Source organism: Clupea harengus, chromosome 13 (genome assembly GCF_900700415.2).
Source record: "Clupea harengus chromosome 13, Ch_v2.0.2, whole genome shotgun sequence".
NCBI lineage: Eukaryota > Metazoa > Chordata > Actinopteri > Clupeiformes > Clupeidae > Clupea > Clupea harengus.
This window is the reverse complement of record NC_045164.1, coordinates 10,506,529-10,528,306: the sequence shown is the minus strand read 5'-3', so window position 1 is coordinate 10,528,306 and position 21,778 is coordinate 10,506,529. Positions and strand designations below refer to the sequence as shown.

The 21,778-nt window shown below is 44.6% G+C and overlaps 1 protein-coding gene across 2 annotated transcripts in view; it reads left to right on the top strand.

The window, feature by feature from the left end:
• Positions 1-21,778, top strand: part of csmd1a (CUB and Sushi multiple domains 1a) — a 289,469-nt gene that overhangs the window by 100,077 nt on the left and 167,614 nt on the right. For both annotated transcript variants that reach the window (XM_031578518.2, XM_031578517.2), the window contains exon 3: positions 7,220-7,332. In XM_031578518.2, coding sequence (XP_031434378.1) covers positions 7,220-7,332 — 113 coding nt within the window. The remainder of the gene's footprint in view (positions 1-7,219; positions 7,333-21,778) is intronic.

Here is a 21,778-nt window from a genome sequence, read left to right as displayed (position 1 = left end):
CCTGCCTTAGCTTGGTGAATGGATAATATAGTCTCTGATGAAATATCTGTTCTCAAACACTTAAAGCACCACTTTGTAACTTTCGTGCAGATAAACAAGACTTTGTTTGTATTCATGTAGTAGCATCTGTGTAAACTAGAGGTGCTTCTGAGGGCTGCCGAATGCATTATTATCATTAGCTTGTGCCATGACATAATTTTTGTAATGTTTTAAAAGCTACCTTGTTTGCATCTAACAAGTTGGAAAACAAGAACTTTTTCTCTGATGCTACATTTAGCTAACATTTAGTTTAGTGAAGAAGTATTTTTAGTTTGTTCAATAGCAAACAGTTGTTCAATAGCAAACATTACTGCAAACTTTGTTACTGTCTATATAAGCAAACACATGCTGCAACACACATTAGGGAAAAAATGATTTGCTTTGAGCCTTTCTGTGTTTTACTGTTTTACTTGACGTAGGCTCTATTTGAGGCCAGCGTGTAAAGATTTCTTTGAATCAAAACCCTGGACTGTTAAATGTGGCCTAAACCTCCATGTGAAATGGCTATCCTTCTGATGGAATTGTGCAGCGCTTGCATTGCCTTCAAAAAAAACAAAAAGGACAAAAGAAAAAACTACTTTTCCTCCCATGTCAGATAGAAAGAAAAGCTTAGATAGGCTAATATTTTTCTTTACTTTTCTCATAGACCAGGGATCACAGTTCAGACATCCTAAAGTAACAGCTCCGTAAAATTGCTGGAAGGGTGTTGAGAGGACCGCTGTTAGGGAATTCAATTCAGCAACAGGCAAGAGAGTTGCTGTCCTGTGATTGATGCACTTGTACTGCAAGTCAAGGGGAGCCAAGACCTGCTGAGCCATATGATGGATTTACCAATATATTGTGACTACACCATTGGTGTGCTCCAACAGTGTGCTTAGCCCTTTGCAGTGTGATGAATTTTACACCTGGTGGCCATTTGGTGATTCATGTTCTCTTAGTGAGTATTTGAAACTGTATGGTCAACTCTTTTTCCATCAAGAAATGTTAAAATTGAGAAGAAAACCTTTGTACTGAGAACGTGTGTGTGTTTTGTTTTTTCTTCAAATGCACCCAGGAGTATGAAAACGAGTGTTGAATCATCAAAACAAGACATGGAGGAGCCAAGCCATGAATTAGATATAATATTGGGAGAGAAACCCAAAATGTTGAGATTTTTTTTGTGGTAGACTTAATTGGAGAATAGTCAGTGTACTGAAAGTCACTGTAGCATTTGAAATCAATGTTTTAGATGAATGCTTTCATCTGTTCTGGCTTAATTGTTGGAAGCGGAAATGTTCTTCTGGTTTATTGGGGGAAAATAGGATAAGAATGCACTTTGAGCATATTCTGTTTTTTTTCCCCAAGTCAGAGAGGCTAGTGTCAGAACCCAGAACACCAGAACTGTAGAATCAGCTATTCTGCCGTCCGTAGAAGACAGATACTCTTTACATCATTTCAGTTGTATACATACAAATATTATGAAAATAATGGGCTTCGCTTATGCATCTTCTGCTGTAGGACCTTTTAAATGGGAAATTACTGTCAGACTGTTGCAAGGTGATATTGTCCCATTGTCTGAAAGTGGAAGAAAATGTTAACCTATTATCCTGGATGGTAAACAGATAGATAGACAGTGAGATGGATTAATGGACAGATGGATGGATGGGTGGGTGGGTGGATAGATAGATAGATGGATAGATAGATAGATAGCTTATTATATGTCAGTCTAAAAAAGGCATGGTAAGACAAAATCATGACATTTAACACATATTTTCCATCCTTACTGGTTGCATCAGTGCCCACGTTCCACACATACACTGAGTGATTCTTAATAAAAAGCAGCGCGATGGTACCAGTGGGCCGGTCCTGTGGTGGAGTCCATCACTTGGCTCACTTTTGCAGTAATGCATTCTGATGTGCTTCCCTGACAGCCAAGCTGCTCCGAAGCTCAGCTGTGTGAATGCAGTCTAATGAAAACGCCTGACTCCCAGCACTGCTGGGGAAGAAGTTTAAATAACACTAACCTTTTGACAGCCATTTCCCCCTCCTATGGCCCACCAAAAACCCCACCTCAGGATAACAGAGGGAACGCTCAAGAGCAAAGTTCATAATCAATTACGAACTGTCCCTGGCGAGGGCCACTGTGGGGAATTCAGAGTGGTTACTACCATGCATGGACAGGATCTCTGTCTGAAATATGATTATAAAGAATAATGGAAGAAAAAAAGGAAAAAGTGAAACGCTATGCAATTACCTCTGTGCAGGCAAGAGGCAAGCTATAAGAAAAGAACTTCAGGAACAATGGGAGGAATCAAATTATAAACCGGAACAATTGTGCTGTTCCATAATCATCTTATGGCGAGTTTTTCATCATAATTGTGACAATCTTGTGACTTTATCACCCTTGGTACAGGGTCGTTAGCGTGAAACTCTTCCTCTCACATTTCATTTGCCCCGGTGCGATCTCAGAAGAGACAGAAATGGCGACAATTACAATCTAATTACACTTTCGCCAGTAAAGTGTCGTGAGCCAATCATGACACATCTCACTTTTCTGCTTCTTCTTCTTCTTTTCAACCCTTCCACTGATAATCAGGAGATCTTGTCTCAAAGTGATGAATTTTAAAGTGGCAAAGGCATTTCGGCTGCCTGTGATCTGGGGCGTATTCCAAGTATTTGGTTTAGTGACAAACCTGGGCAAGTCAACTCAGAGTAAGTGGTAAACCTCCTAACAGAAGGGCCCAATGGCTTTGTTTTGCTAGGAGAATGAAGCCATCAGGCTCTTGTATTAGGAGGTTTACCACGTTATTGGAATACTCCCCAGGAAACCCCCCCATTTCATTTGTTGTGACTCTTGGTCAACTGCTAAAGAATCTACCTCAGAGGAACTGAAACTTAGCAGTGTCACGGTTTTGGGTTTTCGTTTTGTTAGTTTTGTGGTTTTGGGTGTTTGTTTTCTTGTTTTTCTTGCTTTTGTTTAAAGTCATGTGCTTTTGTTCTCCCTGTCTACACCTCCTCTGTTCCACTTGTCACTATTCACGCCACTTTTGTTATTTCCTGGTTCCTTAGTCCTAATTGAATGATCGGTCCCACCTGTCTCTTGTTAGTCCTGTGTATCTAAGCACTTGTGTTTCTTCGGTTCCTGGTCTCACTGTTATCGTTTCACACTGTGTGGACTGCTCCCTGAGATTCTGGTTTCCTGTTTATACCTGTTTATTTGCCTTAGTCAGTAAAGTATTTCCTTTTGTTGTATGTTTTCTTGTGTCGTGCACTTGTGTCCGGCCTTCTACTCAACGGCAGTTGTTATGAGCAGAAACAATGACTCATTGCCAGAATGAGAGTCAGGATGCTGTGAGTAAGGAAAAAGAGGCAAGGCATCTATGATGGCCAATATGTCTTTATTTCTTCAAATGTTTTTAGCAAGGACTTCATAATGACAGATCACTGTTGCCATGATTTTTGGAAATGTGTACAAACATGAAATAAAAGCGTTGGTTTGAGAGGGCAGAAATGAATGCTGAATACACTTTCATTACTGCATTGTCCTGCACTGTTGCCTCCCCCTGAAAGGAGAAGTGGATATTTGTGTTACAGCAGTGACATTTCCTAACCATAGGTTTTTGTGACATGTTAAACATCTACCAGCAGGAGATTGATGCAGTTAAGTAGGACCAGGCACCTTAAACATGTCCGCTTGAATGTAGATATAAAGCTGTCTTTTAAATAAGAAATCTTTTGTAACTTTAAGCACTTTGAGCAATGCTGGATATTTTTGTGTGGCTGGATAGATAGAAAATTACACTGTAGTGGCAGCTGCTGCCTGTGGCTGTAACACTTGTTTTAATTTTACATCCCATCATGATTTTGTATAATACATAACTTTGTAGTGCTACAATTTCACAAAACAGTAAAACAATTTCAAGGAAAAGAAAGTGTCTGCAGTGTGTTTTAGTCTTGGGGAGCATTCTAAGAGCACAGCTAAGTCTGAAATGGGTTGGACATGTTCCAAAGTGCAGTGATATCTGTTTGTTTTTTTAGACAACACGCAGGTTCTAGCCTACTTTAATAATTTAGTGCAACATGGAGACAGTCTGTAAACAAAGACTTTGTGTCAGAAGTTGGAAAAATGGATAGCTAGTAGACTGGCTGAGAAGCACAAAAGCATGCAAAGTATCTGTCAACAGTATCCTCAATATTCAGCTGATGTGAAAGCACAGCCCACAGGCCTATTAAACATTATGGCGTGCATCTTTGATTTTGAGATGTTATCAACCGCTCTGCATTTAATCACCCCAGCCTTGCGCCTGCACAGGGGAGATCACGTTGACCATAAAATGGTTGTGACAGGCCTGCTGTTTTCATTAATACATTGTTTTTTGTTTTTACCTACCTCTGTGGTAGTACTAGAAGTCAGGGAAACATTTATGATAGTATTATGATGAGCTCTTTAGTAACACCAAATTTCAGATTCACAATATGTCACAAAAAGCTAGTAACATTGATAATAATAAACTGCACATTTACATATCCTAAAGAATATACAAAACATTTTACTATGTTAGTTACATTTTACTATGCTGCCCAGAAAAAATTCCAGTTTCCACAGAGGAACTGAATACCTAGCACTAGCCAAAAATGACACCCTGCTGCAGAATATAGTATGTTTGTGGGGTACTTCACCCGTCAATCATTCTCAAATTCTGTATAAAATATGAGCAAGTGACTGCCACATGTCAATCATGTCAGCAACATAATACTTTGGATTTGACCCATAATAACATGTTATGGCAAAGGTTGTGTGCTGTTTGGAAATGAACTGGTAACTGAGTGTTGTTTGTTAACCACGGAGGTCCGCTGTGCGTTCAAGAGGTAATGACATAGAGCTTTTGAAGGGTCTACTCTTGAGCATAAGTTCAGGAATGGGTATAACAGTGTCTTGTTTTAAAACTCTGTTTTAAATAGATATGTTATCCCATTGAAGGTGTGTTAGAGCTCCTAAAAGCATCATTTTTGTAATAATGGGCTAGCATTTACTCAACAGGAAGTGATTAGGCTCGGGGGAACACAAATGATAAAAAAAGCCAATTCAAATAGCCTATTCCAACTGTACCACGCAGCTCTAATGCATGCCGGGTGGGCTCTCAGACACTGGAGGGGATTGTACTCTCACCTTTCCTCTTCACCCCAGATACCGCAGATTTCAAATACAATTCTGTCATCTGCAGAATTTTTCTTTTGCTGTTTGTTGCGTTGTATTTCATTCCAAAAGTTCCTAGTTCAGCCTCGATTTGGCCCTGCCCCTCTTCAGGACCGGACTGAGGCCATTTGGGCCATAGCCCCGTCCCGTCTTCAGAGATGGAAAAAAAGTGGAATAGTGGAAATGCACCATAAAAAAGGGATTGAGCTGAAAAAGAAGGCTGGCTCTGTGCTGGGGACTACTCTGGAGCCCCTTGAGTTGGTTGTTGAGAGAAGGATGTTGCACAAACTGCTCAACATAATGGACAACACTTCACATCCCCTGCAAGACCTACTGGTAAGACAGCAGAGTGTTCTCAGTTGGAGGCTCCTTCCACTCTGCTGTAATAAGGACCGCTATAGGAAATCATTCCTGCCCACCGCAATAGTACTACAACATGACTCCCCTCTGTGCCAGGAGAGGAGGCTTACCCTCTCAGTGGCAATGCAAGATGCACATTCTACATTTACATTACATTTGCAGTTACAGCTATATCTCAAACTCTATCTATCTATTATTTTAGTATTACTACTAAAATGTGAAACAATACAAGCATGTACTCAGGTTTTCAGACTAACCAGTTTTGCTCAAATGCTGTTTATTTGAACATATGTTATACACAAGTTCCATTTCACCTTCCTGAAGCAACCATCATCCAGCCTTGTTGTCACGTATATGGAAAGAAATACAGCGGCAATCATATGCTTCTCTTTTCCAGAAATTCACCCACTCAGTGGATAAATCTGGGAAACAAATAAAAGATGCACAACACCTGCCTCTCAAACCAACAATGAAAGATTCATAGCTTTCTAAGTTCTATATGAGATTCACATAAAATTGCATTTAAATGCAAACGACCGTTGCAAGCATGCATAGGTGGACTGGATACAACAATGGGAGAAAAGTACATTCTAAGCAACGCTGTAGATGATACATACTCTGATGAAAAAAAGCAATGACAGATAGAGGCACTGAAACAGCATGTATTACCATACCCACATGTTCTGCAATTTTCAAGTAAAATCATAGTGATCATGTGGTACCAATCATGTCTTTTGTGTAAATGCAATTTTGGGTTTCTGCTATGGAATTGGGTTGAGCTCGTGACAGATCTGTGTTTGCCACCACATGAAAAGGCAACTCTTCAATTGCCATGTTATACTATCAGAGGTATTCATCACCTCTGCTGCCAATACTGGTCACACATCTACACAATGATCACAATAGCGGTACTGTCTGGGCCTGTGTTGGAGGTAGTCAGTTGCTATTTTAGATGGTGGTTAATTATAAAAGAGTTCAATAGGTTGTTTTTAGTGGTCAGGCTTTTTACTGCATTTTCTTTACAATTTCCCAGACCTGAAAACATAAGTAAATTCATCAAAATCTAAAACTACTGTTCATTCAGAAACAGTCACAGGAAGTATTTATTAGTCTCTGACCAGCCTGCATTGTTTCACTAAAACGTCATAATTGATCACGTTATGACTTATTTTTATGTATGGATATTGCCATTTGTCTCACTGATTTGTAACCCTTGGTATCATGACAAATTGTACTGTTACAGTAATGAAATGAATGAATGATTGCACTTTTCCACAATACCCAAAGCACTTTACATGCATAGTAAGGAGTCATCGCACAACCAAGAGGGAAGTGTTTTTTTTTTACACACTTCAGTAGGCGTGCGAGTAAAACCTTCATTGTGATTTTAACTGTTCACTGTTCAACTGTTTTGCATCTAGGGTGAACGTGACTGTCTAAGAAACTGTGTAAAACTGAATAAAACATTAGATTGAATTTAAGTCATTTCAGATCTCAGGAATCACATTTCAATACGTCCTAAATCATCAATTGCCAAAACTATAAACATGATCTTGCTCGTGATATTGATGTTACAACAGTCTAACAATAATCTGTAAATCTGTTGTTTGCAGATGGGCTAATGTTTCTCTCTCACTTCTCCAGGTTGTCTGGCTTTATGTTGCCATCTCCAATCGTGAGCACTGGGTCAATAATGGCGCTGTGGTTTACCACAGACTTTGCTGTAAGTGCTCAAGGATTTAAAGCAATTTATGAAGGTAAGACCAAAGGTGATATTACTCTTTTGATGGAAATGTTCCCACGTGGATTAAAGGATATCTGAACTGAGGAGATAAACACCTTTGAGATTAGATGTGCCGGTCCCATGTGCTGTACTGGAAACAAAAGGGCTGTGTGGTATGTCAATTAAAGAGAATAAATATATCTTCTTTTCATAGTTATATGATTATTTAATACACTGCAGCTTAATTTAGATAGATGCTATCAATGTATTTGGATGCTGGTCTTAAGAACCTATTTAAGGTGGAGTTTGGCTTAGTCGGTGTGACATCATATGATACCATACAAAATTATAAGTTCTTATCCACATATCATGTCATTTAATTTAAAACAGTTTTTAGCTGTCAAGGTAAGTCCTAATATTTTTGGATTCTGTCTCATGAAATGGTTTGGTTTTATTTGTTTGGTGGAAATGCTAGCCTCTTGGCTTCCGAGGCGTTTCATCACAGTGTGTTATCATTTGAAAAGTTCATATTGTTACCATTATATTTATCTGAAAGTGACTTAGCGTTGGGTGTGGAACCCTCTATTATAACACTAATGTGTTATAAAGCATTTTATAACAAATGCCATACACTGTCATAAATTCTCATTATTTCCAATAATACAACAATGTCGTGTCACCATTATCTGTAATTATCCTGGCAGTTCGAATATTTGAAGCCACGGCAGCTTATTGATATGTGGCATAGGCTCTTTTGGCTTTTAAACTTCCATTATAATTACCAATAACAAAGTGACTTGGAACTGTTAAATTGTTGGAAATTAACTGTCATGGCAACCAAGGACAGAACATAGCATGCACTGGAACATCACACAAGTCTCTATGGAAAGGTGTACATCAGGGTTGCTTGCTATTATCAGTATGTTCTGCTAGGTCAACCCTTGGGAGTCTTGGGATGTACTTGGGAAAACCCCCTGAGCTGCATGTCTTTCAGCTGTTCCTACTGTGCATAGGTACTGGAGTCATCAATGACACTCTCAATTAGCTGAACAAACCTAATTTAGTTAATCAGAAGCATTGTAATTACATTGACCTTAATCAGGTGTTGTTGGAGCAGGGACAGACAGAGGACAAGCTGTGCTGGGAGGCCCCAGATGTGTTGGGTTGTCAGCTCTCACCTACTGTACCTCAGCTTTGTGCATTTGAGTGATTGGTAGTCTGAACATGACAAGCACTGTATTTCTTTTGAAGGAAATAGTATAATTTCATTTCTGAAGGCAGTAGTCTGGATTGAATAGGAAGGTTTGCATCATGACATAAATACAGACTTTTAGTGTGGAATGTTATGCAGACAAAATATGCTGAGAACACCACATAACTTTGTCTTAAATCAATGCATGTTAAATACAACAACATATCATTAGATTAAAACAAGTACAACTGCAAAAGGAACACAGTTTTCAACAATTTCACAGTTTAATTTGAGTTTGTCCAAGTTTGGTTCTGTGTGTTTTACCAGCTTTTCTTGTGCTTGCAAGTCACTTCAACTTGTGGTGGCAAATGCAATCACAGCACATGGCCCATGCCTATGGCACTACCCAGATTCGTGGCAGTAATTAATATCCAGTACAAAGGCTTTCCATCAATGTTAATGCCTGCATAAGGGTCTTGGTCTGTGCTTGGTGTTAAGTGGAAAAATGTCATTAATAATGGCCAGGCGCGTGTGGCCTGGTTCTTCTCTGCGAACTGAGGCACAGGTATTGAGTTTTCAGTAATATCATGCAGTTTATAGCACTATTGCACTTTGAGTGACAAGCCATTGGAAGTTATTTATTCTGCATGTTCTATAAATGAGTTATGATATATATATAACATAACATTATGTAATATAATATAACATTGTAAGGTGTTTTATAATACATTTAAATACATTAAATAATATCCATTGGAAAATGGCAACATGTCATCATTGACACAGATTAACAATGTCAGACCAAGGCCAGCTGATATCTTCTATAAAGATTTAAACCTCTCACAGGCTCTCAGGCATAGACAACACCTCGATCTTTCATGAAGGTGGAACATCTCTGAAGCTTAGACTCCGTGGCCTCTTATGACACATCTATGGAAGCCCCTATAGACGTGAAGCGACCTCGCAGGGCCTCTTTCCTCATGAGGTCTTCGACTTATAAATGAATGATGGCCAGACATGACCGTATTCTGAAAGGCACTATGCAAAATGCATTACCCTTGTTGCTCTTCTCAAAATATGGTTTTCCAGCATTCGGTTAAATGCAAACTACAGACGGCTCTGAAAAATCCCGCGCTCACAGCGTCCCAGCCTGCTTTGCATCATTTATTGTTCTGTGTCAACAAAGTGCTTTGGTCTCCTTACCAAGCCATATGGCAGCGGTGGCGCCACTGCAACGCCATCCAGATGTGTGCAGAGCGTGATGTGTAGCGCTCGCTGAGGAAGAAACACATCATGCCTGTATGAGGGCGCCTTCCCTGACTCATCTATAGCACGCCGCTAACGTTACGTCATCCACTGTAACACTACCACGCTAGAATTTTGCACTCTATTTACATTATTTGTTTTAAACGTTTACCTTTATCGCAAATGTTTTTTACCTTTAAAAAATTACTGAGCTCCTGTTTGTTACTTCATCTTAAGTAGCTCTTGTACTTATCTGTTTATTTTTAACTGCTGAGGTTTTTGTTTATATTCTCTCTCCTTGGCGAGCTATATTTAATCCTGGAGTCGGTGCAGTGCGTGTGGAAGTCTTTGAAGTTGTCTCTCCGCTGAATTCCAAGTTGAAGTCTGACCTTTCTCTATTATACATTACTCACTTGCTTCTTAGACCATTACAACCCAATCCATCAGGTTAATGGCTTTTTATATGGGGGTTTGCTCTTTTGGCCAGAATGGACACCATTTCAATTGATTTCTAATGCAACCTTTGCAAGATTTGACTGTTATGGTAGGGTAGCCTAATTATATTTTAATTTCTTTAATTATACTGTAGATCAAACTCACCTTAAGTGGTGTGGTGAATGTTATAAACACCCCATGAGTCTTTTTTATCCCTACATGTAATGATTATATTTACTGGCACATTAGTTAAGGATTATAATGCACCTAATAAGTCGATTATGAGCTGAACAATTAGCCTTCAGCGCTGAAAAGGTAAGATTTTGGTGTAAAACGAATTAAGATGAACCAAAATGCAATCATTTGTGGAAGCCATTGGGGATGGCATTTCCAAAAGGGTTTTACAGGTAGCCCAAATCTTCATATATGTATATTGTTGATGTTCATTAGTTTTTCTGTTTTTCATTAGAGCCATTTACTCCTTATCACCACTCACTCACACAAATTCTATTTGCAACTCTCAGAATGTTCCTGTCCAAAATAAGGAATGTTGATTGTTTCATTTCTTGAACGTAATACGTTCTCTGTATTTTTTTCCTCCCAAACCTCCTCTTCCATTATCTGTGACTTGGCGAGGTAACTAGCCTCAAATATTAGCAATTGAATGGCTATTGTCAATGATCAGGTGCCATGAGTGTCACGCCTTCCATCTGCTGTTCCTGTATGTGTGCCTCCACAGCCTCACCAGCCAGAGCCAGTTCCCCCAGACATCCCCTGGTGTCTTTACTCCTCCAACTCATCTAAATCTAAATCGGCATGTGTATTCTACTCCTGTTAATGTGTGAGTCTCAGACTAGCAATACTAAACTGTATTGTTAGTCTGAGAGCATTGAGATACCTTTGGAGCAGGAGGGAATACCGAAGGAACACTGGCATGGGTAATAAACAAAGAGAATGTGAAAGAACGTCTCGGTTACTTACGTAACCTCGGTTCCTTAAGCAGGAACCAGATATAACACAATGGTACATGACGAATGTCATGGCTACAAATCGAAGCATTTATCTATTCACGCCTGAAAGGCCGCGAGATCTGTCAGCGCGCGCTCCTGGCCCCGCCTGCCAGGAATACTATAATACCATTACGCGCGCCCAGATCTGCCTTGGAAAGAAACTGAGCAAGACAATCAATCCAAGGTAACACTGTACACGCCAACCTTGTTATATCTGGTTCCTGCTTAAGGAACCGAGGTTACGTAAGTAACCGAGACGTTCCTTATCGCAGTTCACTGCGATATAACACAATGGGACCCTATACATTCCCGCGTGATAATACAGTGGCAGCCAATTACACACACCAGCTCTACTGAAGCCTTTGCCCTCATAGAGGTTCATACGGCCGCTGGCGGTGAACATATTAACAGGGCAACCTTTGTCATAGGCGGCAAGGATCGCGATCCTGCGCCTGTAGGAAACCACCCTGGAGTGTTTCATGTGCAACAAACATGTAGACACTAATGAACACACTTATCATATACATCGTTCTCAGGTCAGGGGATTCAGAGATCGCTTGCCCGCAGAACGCTATGAAGAAAACTAGGTTCAGCCACATCTAACATATAGAATCTAATGAAAGTGTGGCGAGAACTCCAGCTTGCAGCTTTGCAAATATCTTCCACTGAGACGCCCTTTAGTAAGGCCCAGGAAGACGAGACCCCCCGCGTAGAGTGCGCATGCAACTTCTCCGGGGGATCTAAAGACAAGCTCTTATAAGACAACACGATAGCCTCTACTATCCAATGGGAGAGGCTCGGTTTTGATAGAGGTCTGCCTTTTGCGCGTGCACCGAAGCGCACGAATAGCTGATCTGACTGTCTGAAAGCTCTAGTGCGCTCTGCGTAACAGCGGAGAGCGCGCACTGGACAGAGTTTATTCAAACGTTCCTCCTCTGCTGACGCAAAAGGAGGAGGCGAGAAAACTGCTAATTCAATCACCTGATTGCGGAATGGGGTTACCACCACTTTAGGTGTGTAAGCAGCATTAGGTCGCATAACCACTCTGTCACCAGCGATCGAGAACTGAAGGCACGATGGACTGACTGACAGGGCTTGCATGTCACCAACGCGTTTTGCTGACGTTAACGCCAGCAGCAGCGCGGTCTTTAAAGAGACAAACTTTATGTCCACTGTCCAGGTGCTCGAACGGAGGCCCTGTGAGAGCACGTAACACCACTAGCAGATCCCAAGAGGGTATGAGGTGTCTCTCTGGCACCCTAAGCCGTCTCACCCCCGCCATAAAGCGTGACGCTAGCGGGTGACTGCCAGGAGAACTGCCATTAATGCCTGCGTGGCAGGCTGAAATGGCAGCCATGTACACTTTGAGAGTAGAAGCCGCCTTTCCCTCATCAAACAACTGCTGTAGGAATTCGAGAATAACGCCCAGCGCGCAGTTAACGGGGTCGTGCTGACGCGCAGCACACCACTGCTCAAAACTGCGCCACTTCAGCGTATACAGAGCCCGTGTTGATACAGCTCGGGCACTCTGTATTGTAGCCACCACCGCGTCCGACAAGCCTGACGCTATGAGCCTGCACCTTTCAGGTGCCAGGCTTTGAGACGCCACCACTCCGGATGGGGGTGCCACACCGTCCTGTGCGCCTGCGTTAGGAGGTCTCTCCGTAGAGGCAGCTCCCAAGGCTGCTGCACTGACATATTGACCAGATCTGCCACCCACGGCTGGTTGGGCCAGTGGGGGGCTATCAATATCAATTCCCTGCCCTCGCCCGCAATCCTGCACAGCACCTGCTGGAGGAGCGGGATCGGGGGAAAAGCATATAGGGGTAGGGCTGGCCACTGGTGGCCCAGCGCGTCTATGCCTAGTGGGGGATCGTCACCTCCTAGCGAGAACCAGAGCGGGCAGCAGGTGTTCTTCCTGTTCGCGAACAGGTCCACCTGCGCCTTGAAAAAACGCACCCAGATCTGATCTATCACTTGTGGGTGAAGGCACCAGTCTGCTGCTCGAGGATCGCCCCTCGATAACAGGTCTGCACCGTAGTTGAGGTGGCCTGGTATATGAACTGCCTTGAGGGACAGGACGTGCCTCGCTGCCCACAGGAGCAGGCGAGTCGCCCAATGGTGTAATGACGGGGAGCGCACTCCGCCCTGGCGATTTATATACGCCAAGGTCGCAGTGTTGTCCGTCCTCACTAGTACATGCTGACCACTCAGCCTGGGCAGAAAGTGTTGTAGAGCTAGGACGACTGTTCGCAGCTCTAACACATTTATGTGAGACGCGGCTTCTGTCACAGACCAGAGACCGTTCACGCCTCTCCCTTCGCAGACCGCTCCCCAGCCTTTGGTGGAAGCGTCTGTGGTCACCACCACGCGACGTGACACTATGCCCATAGTGCCTGACGCGGCGAGAAACCAGGGGGTTCTCCAGATCGCCAGGGCATTCCTGCATCTGGAGGACACCACTACTCTGCGATGCCTGTCTGTGACTGCGTTGAGCTTCATAGACAGGTACCATATTTGGAATGGCCGCATACGCAACATCCCTAACGGGAGCGCTATAGCGGCCGACGCCATCATTCCTAACAGGCGTTGGCAGCGCAGCGACGAGACTGACTGTCCCCGTCGGAACTGCCGCACGCATGCTTTGATGGCACTTATCCGTTCTTGAGACAGCCTGACCTCCATGGAGGTGGAGTCTAAGATCATACCCAGAAAATGCGTAACTTGCCTGGGGCAGAGAACGCTTTTCTCTCTGTTTACAACAAAACCCAGTCAATACAGGTGTGCCACCACTAGATGGCCATCCTGCACTGCTGCAGCTTTTGAATGGGAAGCAATTAACCAGTCGTCCAAATAGTTGTACACGCGTAAGCCGCGTAGACGTAATGGGGCGATAGCTGCCTCTACGCACTTTGTGAATACCCTCGGCGCTAGGGACAGGCCGAATGGGAGTGCGTTGAATTGGTACGCTATTCCTCCGAACGCAAACCTCAGATATTTCCGATGTCTGTGGTTGATCGGAATGTGGAAATAAGCGTCTTTTAAGTCTATCGTGATAAACCAATCGTTTGGCCTTAACTGCACAAGCCTGCGTGGGGTCAACATTCTGAACCGTAGCGGCATGAGTGCTTTGTTTAACACACGTAGATCTAATATAGGCCGATAATTCCCGTCTCTTTTGGGTACGAGGAATTAACGGCTGTAGAAGCCTGCATTCCTTTCTTTGAAAGGAACTCTGCTTATGGCCTTTTTTCTGAGCAGGGAGACAATCTCTTCCCGTAGGAAGTGAGACTGTTCTCGCTGTATCACAGACTGTATTACTCTGCTGAAAGGCGGAGGGGAACGGGCAAATTGCAGAACGCAACCCTTTGAGACCGTCTTTAGCACCCATGGTGACACTGCGCATGCGCGCCAACTTTCTGCACAACCAGGGAGGTTGTGCTCTGAGTTGAATTTGTCGGGGACTAACCCGCTCATGGTCAATGAGTCTAAGCCTAGATCTACACCCACTCCGCCTAGGGAGGGGGACGAGATCTGGGGCTGCCCCCTCATGTTTTCGAAAAAAATTTGGGGGCGCGATTGCACTGTGTGCATCGCGGGGGGAGTTACACAAGCATGTCTGGGCACTGCGCCATCTGGGACAGGAGTTAGGACATATGATTGTGGTGCTTGTGAAAACCTGCTTACTGTGCTGGACATGATTTCCGCATGTGAGCGACGGGCTGATTTCTTTGGAGGCGGTGTGGGCTCCACCGCTCCCCCCTGTGTGACGAGTGGCTGACTGTCACGGTCAGGGAGCCTGAGGTCTCCCTCTGCCTCGCCCGCGGCGAGCGGAGTGCTGCCGCGGAGCCTGGGCTGCGCCCTGGGCAGGGCGCGCAGCTGGTTGTTGTGCTGCAGGCTGCGCTGGAGGGCGGAAGGGATGTCTCTGCCAGCCTCGCCCGGTGGATACCTTTGCTGGAGGCGCTGGCGAGCGGAACCCGTTTCTCTTCCGGCCCGGTGCGGGTGTGGTGTGTCCTGAGGAGGACGTCTCACCCGTGCCACTAGAGCGAGGCATCCAAGCCTGGAATACCTCTCTGCTCTTCTGCTGTTCTTCGAACTTGGCAGCCATTGTGACCACTGCTTCCCCGAAGGCACCCTGGACAGAGACCGGGGCGTCGAGGAGTGGTGCTTTTTCTCTGTCTGACAGCTTAGCCAGTGATAGCCACAGAGACCTCTGGGTAGCCACCGCGACACCCATCACCCTCCCCAGTGCCTGTGCCGTGCACCGAGTTAGTCTGAGCGACAGATCCGTCGCGCAACGGAGTTCTGCCACAGACGGGTGATCTTCCCCCAGCGACAAGGCAAGCTCAGTCAGGAGCTTTGCCTGGTAGCGCTGTAGCAATGCAGCCGTATTGGTCGTGCAGGCAGCCTGCCCTGCAGCCAAGTAGGACTTCTCTGCCAGCTGAGCCTGGTGTCTGCTCACCCGCGTGGGCAGGAGAGGCTTCTGGCCGAGACGCATCGTGGCGGATGCGGGCGAGAGGTAGCCCGCTACTGCATCCTCCACCTGAGGAGAGGTAGCCCCTCTCCTTAGCCATGTGGAGCTGCATGTAGGGCGCGAACCCCGGCACCGGGGCTCGGCCCGAGTAGGGTATCGCCCATGTCGCCTGCAGTTCCTCGTGCACCTCCTCAAAGAAGGGGATGCTGGAGGGAACTGACGTGGCGGGGCCAGCATAGAACTCCCCGTCCAGCAGCGAGGACCGCACACTGGGAGGGGGAGGGAGAGGGAGCCCGAGGCAGCTGGCTGCTCTCAGCGCAACCTCGTGGAGCTGCTGGCCCAGGAGCCGAGACGAGGTAGGAGGTGTCTCCACCCGCAACCTGACGTCATGGCTCGTCTGCATTGCTTCCGCGATTGAGCTGTGCCCATCGGAGAAGTCTAGCAGACTATCATCATCCAGGCTGATGTCCAGCTCGAGCGCATCGTGGGGGATTGCCTGGACACCGCTTGGTTGAAGCTCCTCCGCCTCGCTGCCCGCAGCCCCAGGGCTGACAGGCGGCGGAGACGGGGAGAGACCCGGGAGCGGAGCTGCCGCCGCAAGGCGACTGCTCACGCTCACCAAGTCCAAGGCTGAAGACGCACTCATTCTTACGGGGGCGTCAGCCCCGGATGGAACTAGTGCAGTCTCCTCGGCGTCCTTGCGCTTCCAGAACGCAAGGCGCCTGGTAGCCTTAGCTAGCGGGAGGCTAGCACAGATGGGACAGACAGGGGCTTCGCCTGAGAAGGCGCCCTCCGCGTGGTCCGACGGTGGCGGTCGCCCTTGGGACGGACGTGACCGCAGTCGGGGTAGTGTCTGGCCATCTTTATCAATCTGAAAGTAGAGAAGAATGTTAAAACACAAGCACACTATCTGCAACGAACACGTTGTTAGCAAGCTAGCAGGCTAGTCAGAGACTTAGCCAGCCAGGCAGCAAGGATAGCAGCAACTACTTTCAAATGAAATTAAGCCAATGAATTAAGCCAATGAATTTCGTGGCGCCCTGAGCTAGTGAGGGTTAAGGAACCCGATAACTCACCAACCCGTAGAGAGCGAAAGCACACAAAACTCTTTTGACTGTGGTAAGCGTTTGAGATATACTCAGAGATGTTCACTCCGTCTTGCAAAGTTTCAAAAGAGGCAGATCTGGGCGCGCGTAATGGTATTATAGTACTCCTGGCAGGCGGGGCCAGGAGCGCGCGCTGACAGATCTCGCGGCCTTTCAGGCGTGAATAGATAAATGCTTCGATTTGTAGCCATGACATTCGTCATGTACCATTGTGTTATATCGCAGTGAACTGCGATAAGGAACAGAACACAGCTCCTCTATTATGTAACAATAACCTACAATTAACCTTCACTTCTATTTTCTCCACCGAATTGGCTTGCCAGTGAGGATTTGCTTACTCCATCTGGCTCCACCCACTACTTCAACTGAAAACTAGGATACAGCGAAATTGAATAATGACCATTGTCACATACTTATAAGACAAAAAACAATAATGACAGAATATGCCACCTGTCATGATATATTCATGACACGGACATGTTAGTCTTATGACAGAGTGACTATGAAATTGTGAAGACATTAGACAGTGGGTCAATGTGCTTGTGGCGTATGTCCCCAACACTCCCCACCAAGATAAAAGCGATCCTACTTTGGTGGCTAAGACGCTCCCCCATAGGCTTGCCTTCAAAATATGTCGCTGCCTACACTAGTGTGTGTCAGCCTCCTAGACCTTCAATACAGAAGGCCTTGTCAGTAAAAGTGGGTAGACTTTGTCTGCCTTTGCCATTGGCAAAGACCCCCACTATGCCTGGAAAAGTTCAAATACGTGTTTTTAAACCTTTAGCAAAAATCAGAGCGTAGAGAGGCTGGTTGTGCATCGTTTCTTTCAATAAATCCGGTATATAATGACAACTGAGATGTTTGTCAGAATTGGTTCAGGATGTAGAGGTTCACATTGCGCCCACCGTCCCCTGTTTCTGAACATAGCCGAGAGGGGGTTGTAGCTCAAACTGGGCACTGGCACCTTATACTTAGCACTGGCTGGTACCACTAGGGGGAGCTCCAGACCTGGACCAGACCTCCGTGACCGGTCAATTCCTCCGGCATGACCTCTGTTACCGGTCTCTGTGACTGGTCAATGCCTCTGTCTGGCACCTTGCACTAAAACTGCTTGAGATTGCCACTGGGCGGAGTTCCAGTGTTCATTCCGTAAACTAACTTCAATCATTTCAGCGGGCATTAAATTTGACTGCATTAACCGGTCACAGAACAGACTCTGGAGCTCTCCCTGGTAGCAATCTCCATCAGTTAGTGCAAGGTGCTGGAGGTACAGACCGGTCACAAAGGCCATGCTGGAGGCATTGACTGGTCTTGGCGGGAGTTCCCCCTAATGATACAAATCAGTTCTAAGTATGAGGTGACAGTGCTCACAGGAATGACCAGTTTGAGCTACAACTGAATAGCTTTTTCAAATAAAGTTTTGTAACCTGTGAAGTCTTTTACATTGTGTGTCGCAGCTTCATGTGTATCATCATTTAATTGGCATCACTTTGATTTTCCAACTTTAAATGCTGTTAAATCAATGGGAAAATATGAACCTTTAGCGTGCCCTCAAAGTGTCATCAAACAAATTACAGGCACAGAATAACAGTTATGGGGGGCACATTATCTGTCACTCTTGAGTTACTCAAAAACATGAACATGTTAATTAGCATGCAAACATTAGCCCTCATTAGCCAACATTAGCCAACATTAGCCAAAAACCTCTCCTGTTGGTTGCAAACACAAAATAACTTTTTATTTCCTCCATAAACGGAAGCGTGTCCCGTTGTCTTTCAGTCATTACTGCCTACATTATGTGTGTGCCTGCATTGTGTTTGAGGGTAATGCTCGGCTGTGGGGCTGTTTGAAGTCGTGACAGACTGAATGCACTCCGCACTGGCTTCGACTGGAGCGAATGTGACATTCTTTGTCTGCCTCAAATCCCACAGTTCAAAAGTCAACCTCTCAGCACTCTGCCCCAATCTCTATTTGCCATTATTTCACCCTTGGAATTTTCACAGGGGATTAAGTCTCACAACAACACATCATATAAACCAATTTCTGTGACATTAAACAGCAGATCCGTTCAGCACTTTCCAGCAAGGGGGCATATAATAGGGTGTTTATTTTTGTCCGGAGCTCGATGGTGCCATTCAATTGTGGACCTGCATTCCCAACAAACATAATGGGAAGCAACGTGAGACCATTAGTGAGCAGTACGCACTGGAAGAAATATGAATTCAGGTGGGCCAGTATGGAAACCCTCCGTGAGCAAGGAGTCAACAATGTCTTCCAATTGGATTGTTAAGTACAATCTTGTGATCTACGTTTTCTGTTACTCATTAACTGAGTGTAATGTGTAATTATTGTTAGGTTGATTACACAAAGAGTCCTCAAAGAGTCTAGTAAAATGGACTTTTATTTATTGTCATTTCTTTCTTTCTTTCCTTCCTTCCTGCCTTCTTACAAGTATGGCATTCATATGTAAATGCAAACTGTTCTACTAAATGTTTTTTAAATGTATTTCTGATGGCAGGTTTAATCAAGATTAACATCAACATTAAAATTAAACTTTTATACTTTAATTATGACTTCACAAAGCTCTCCACTTTAATGCCTTGTTCTCTTTACGTCTTTGAATGAATGAAAATGAAGCAGTCCATTTAGAGGCGGTGTGTAACATGTTTGTGCTTACATGCACATGACTCACACAGGAGTTATACATCACACCTCATAAATATCAATCGATAGCGGCTAAATGCCCCCATGTTCTTTTGTTTGAAAGGTTGATACTCAGATCAATCCACCCAGTCTGTGTCCCCATAATGGCAGATTTTCTAATCCATATATTGATGTGCAAGGACACCCAGAGCCACTGTGCCCTACATAAAAACCAGACTGCCTTATGGTGAAATGACCCGCTATTTGTTGATCTTATTTGTTTAAATAACTACATATAGTTTTTCTTACTTATATCTAACTTAAGAGTTTTCAAAAAGTTTTCTTCAGTGCTTTGCATTAACTAGACAGGGTATTTCATTCATTAGACACATCGATGGCATATCATCCTGATAGTATAATGTGTGACACTAATTCAGACCAGCAAGCAGGCAGTAGGGAAGGATTTAAAGATTTACATGAGATTTTATTTTGCTATGCTGCATCGTGGGTAATGTGCCTTTCCACAATGAACGTAATATGTTGCAACACCATCAGACATAAACATCTGACTTTAATAATGGATGAATGCACCACGCTATTGTGTGCCGTACTCCAGGCTCTCAGCTGCTAATGTCTAACTTTCTAAGCGTATTTGTTTATTTAAACTCTGGCAAATATGTCTGCTGTAGCAATTTTGTCCCATTCAGATAGGCAATGCATTTATTATAAATTATTCATAAATGCAACACCATTAAAAATACATTTTAATTGTAAATCTGTCTGGCTCTACCTCACAATTCCTTCCGCTCTCTTTCACTCTTTCTGTCTCTCTCACTCGCTTTCTCTTTTTTCCCTTTTTACTCTCTATCTGTGTATTTGTCTATGTGTCCTGTTCATCCCACCGAAGGGACCAAAGTATAAACTTCCCTGCTTTACCGTTCGTCAGGGGACGGCCTTTTCTTGTGCCGGCTTGACCTGCTCGTGTCTTTATCGCTGTGGACGCTGCGCCGGAACGACGTAGGTCAGGGTAATTCTTTGTAGGAGCACCGACCCCCGGAATGTTGACTCTGCCTTCAGGTGGCACAGTGACAATCCCACTGGTGCAGCGCTATCTATACAGTGCAGTCCAACCTGCAGATCGTCTGTGTGTGTGTGTGTGTGTGTGTGTGTGTGTGTGTGTGTGGGGGGGGGGGGGGGGGGGGGTGTGTGTGTGTGTGTGTGTGTGTGTCTGTGTGTCTGTGTCTGTCTGTCTGTCTGTCTGTCTGTCTGTCTGTCTGTCTGTGTGTCTGTGTGTACACGCGCATGTGACTGAGAACAGTCTCACTGGCGACAGAGAAGAGAACACAGCAAACCTGCAAACTGTGCTTCTGAAAATAGTGTAAGAGAGTACCTATGTGTGTGTGTGTGTGTGTGTGTGTGTTTTTGTGCCTGAGAATAGTAGTACTGGAGCCACACAAACCCTCATTTTGTCTAAAGCTGGCCACGCATGGCCACCACACTCCACTAGTCACAAGCAAAATGAGCCCACTGCCACAACTGCAGCATGCGACAGGACCCTCTGATTTATGTGAAGTCGACTCTGACTTCATAGTCATTCGCCTCGAACCCCAATGCATTGACACACTGAGAGGGATAGCCAGCCATTCTGTCCAACATGAATGCACAGGCTGTCACCTGCTTTGGAACCATTTAGTTTGGCATGAATGTGGGACCCTGGGATTGAAGTCTGTGTCTGTTACCTGCTGGCTTTTCTGTTTAATCACATTGTGCTCACATCCACCGAACTATTGGTTGATTTAGAGTGGACTGCCATATTAACATCTCTTGACAAGTCACTATTAATAACCATAATATATTTGTTACTTTAGGTCATTTCTAACTTCAATCCAATACCCAGATTCAGTTGGTTTTGCATCCAAATGGCAGTAAATTGTAATGAAATTCAGTAGACATTTTCTCAATTAAATGCCCTCCCCCTGCAGCCAAACACATCTGACTGTAACCTCTCATCACAAAACCTCAGAAATACTCACAGTCGCTACTGCCTAAACCAGGCGCTTAGTAGCTGAGAATGGGTTTCACAGGAGAGGATTTTCACAAAAAAACACCCAACAGCTCCAGCGCACGCCTGTGTGCGGAGCGGAGGAAATTGCAGGATATTTTCCGAATTAATGCAATTAGGGAAGTGATCTTTCACTCAGATGACTGTGGAGAACACTCCACATGCAAAAGGCTGGTGCTGACAAAACATTTGATGTAATTATAGCCCCTTCTAAAGTCCTATCTGTAAGGAGGAAAAGGAGGAAGAGGAGGAGGAGGTGTGTTTGTGGTGGCGTGGAAAAGGGTGCTTTTGCTGGGAGTCAGGGACATTCTTT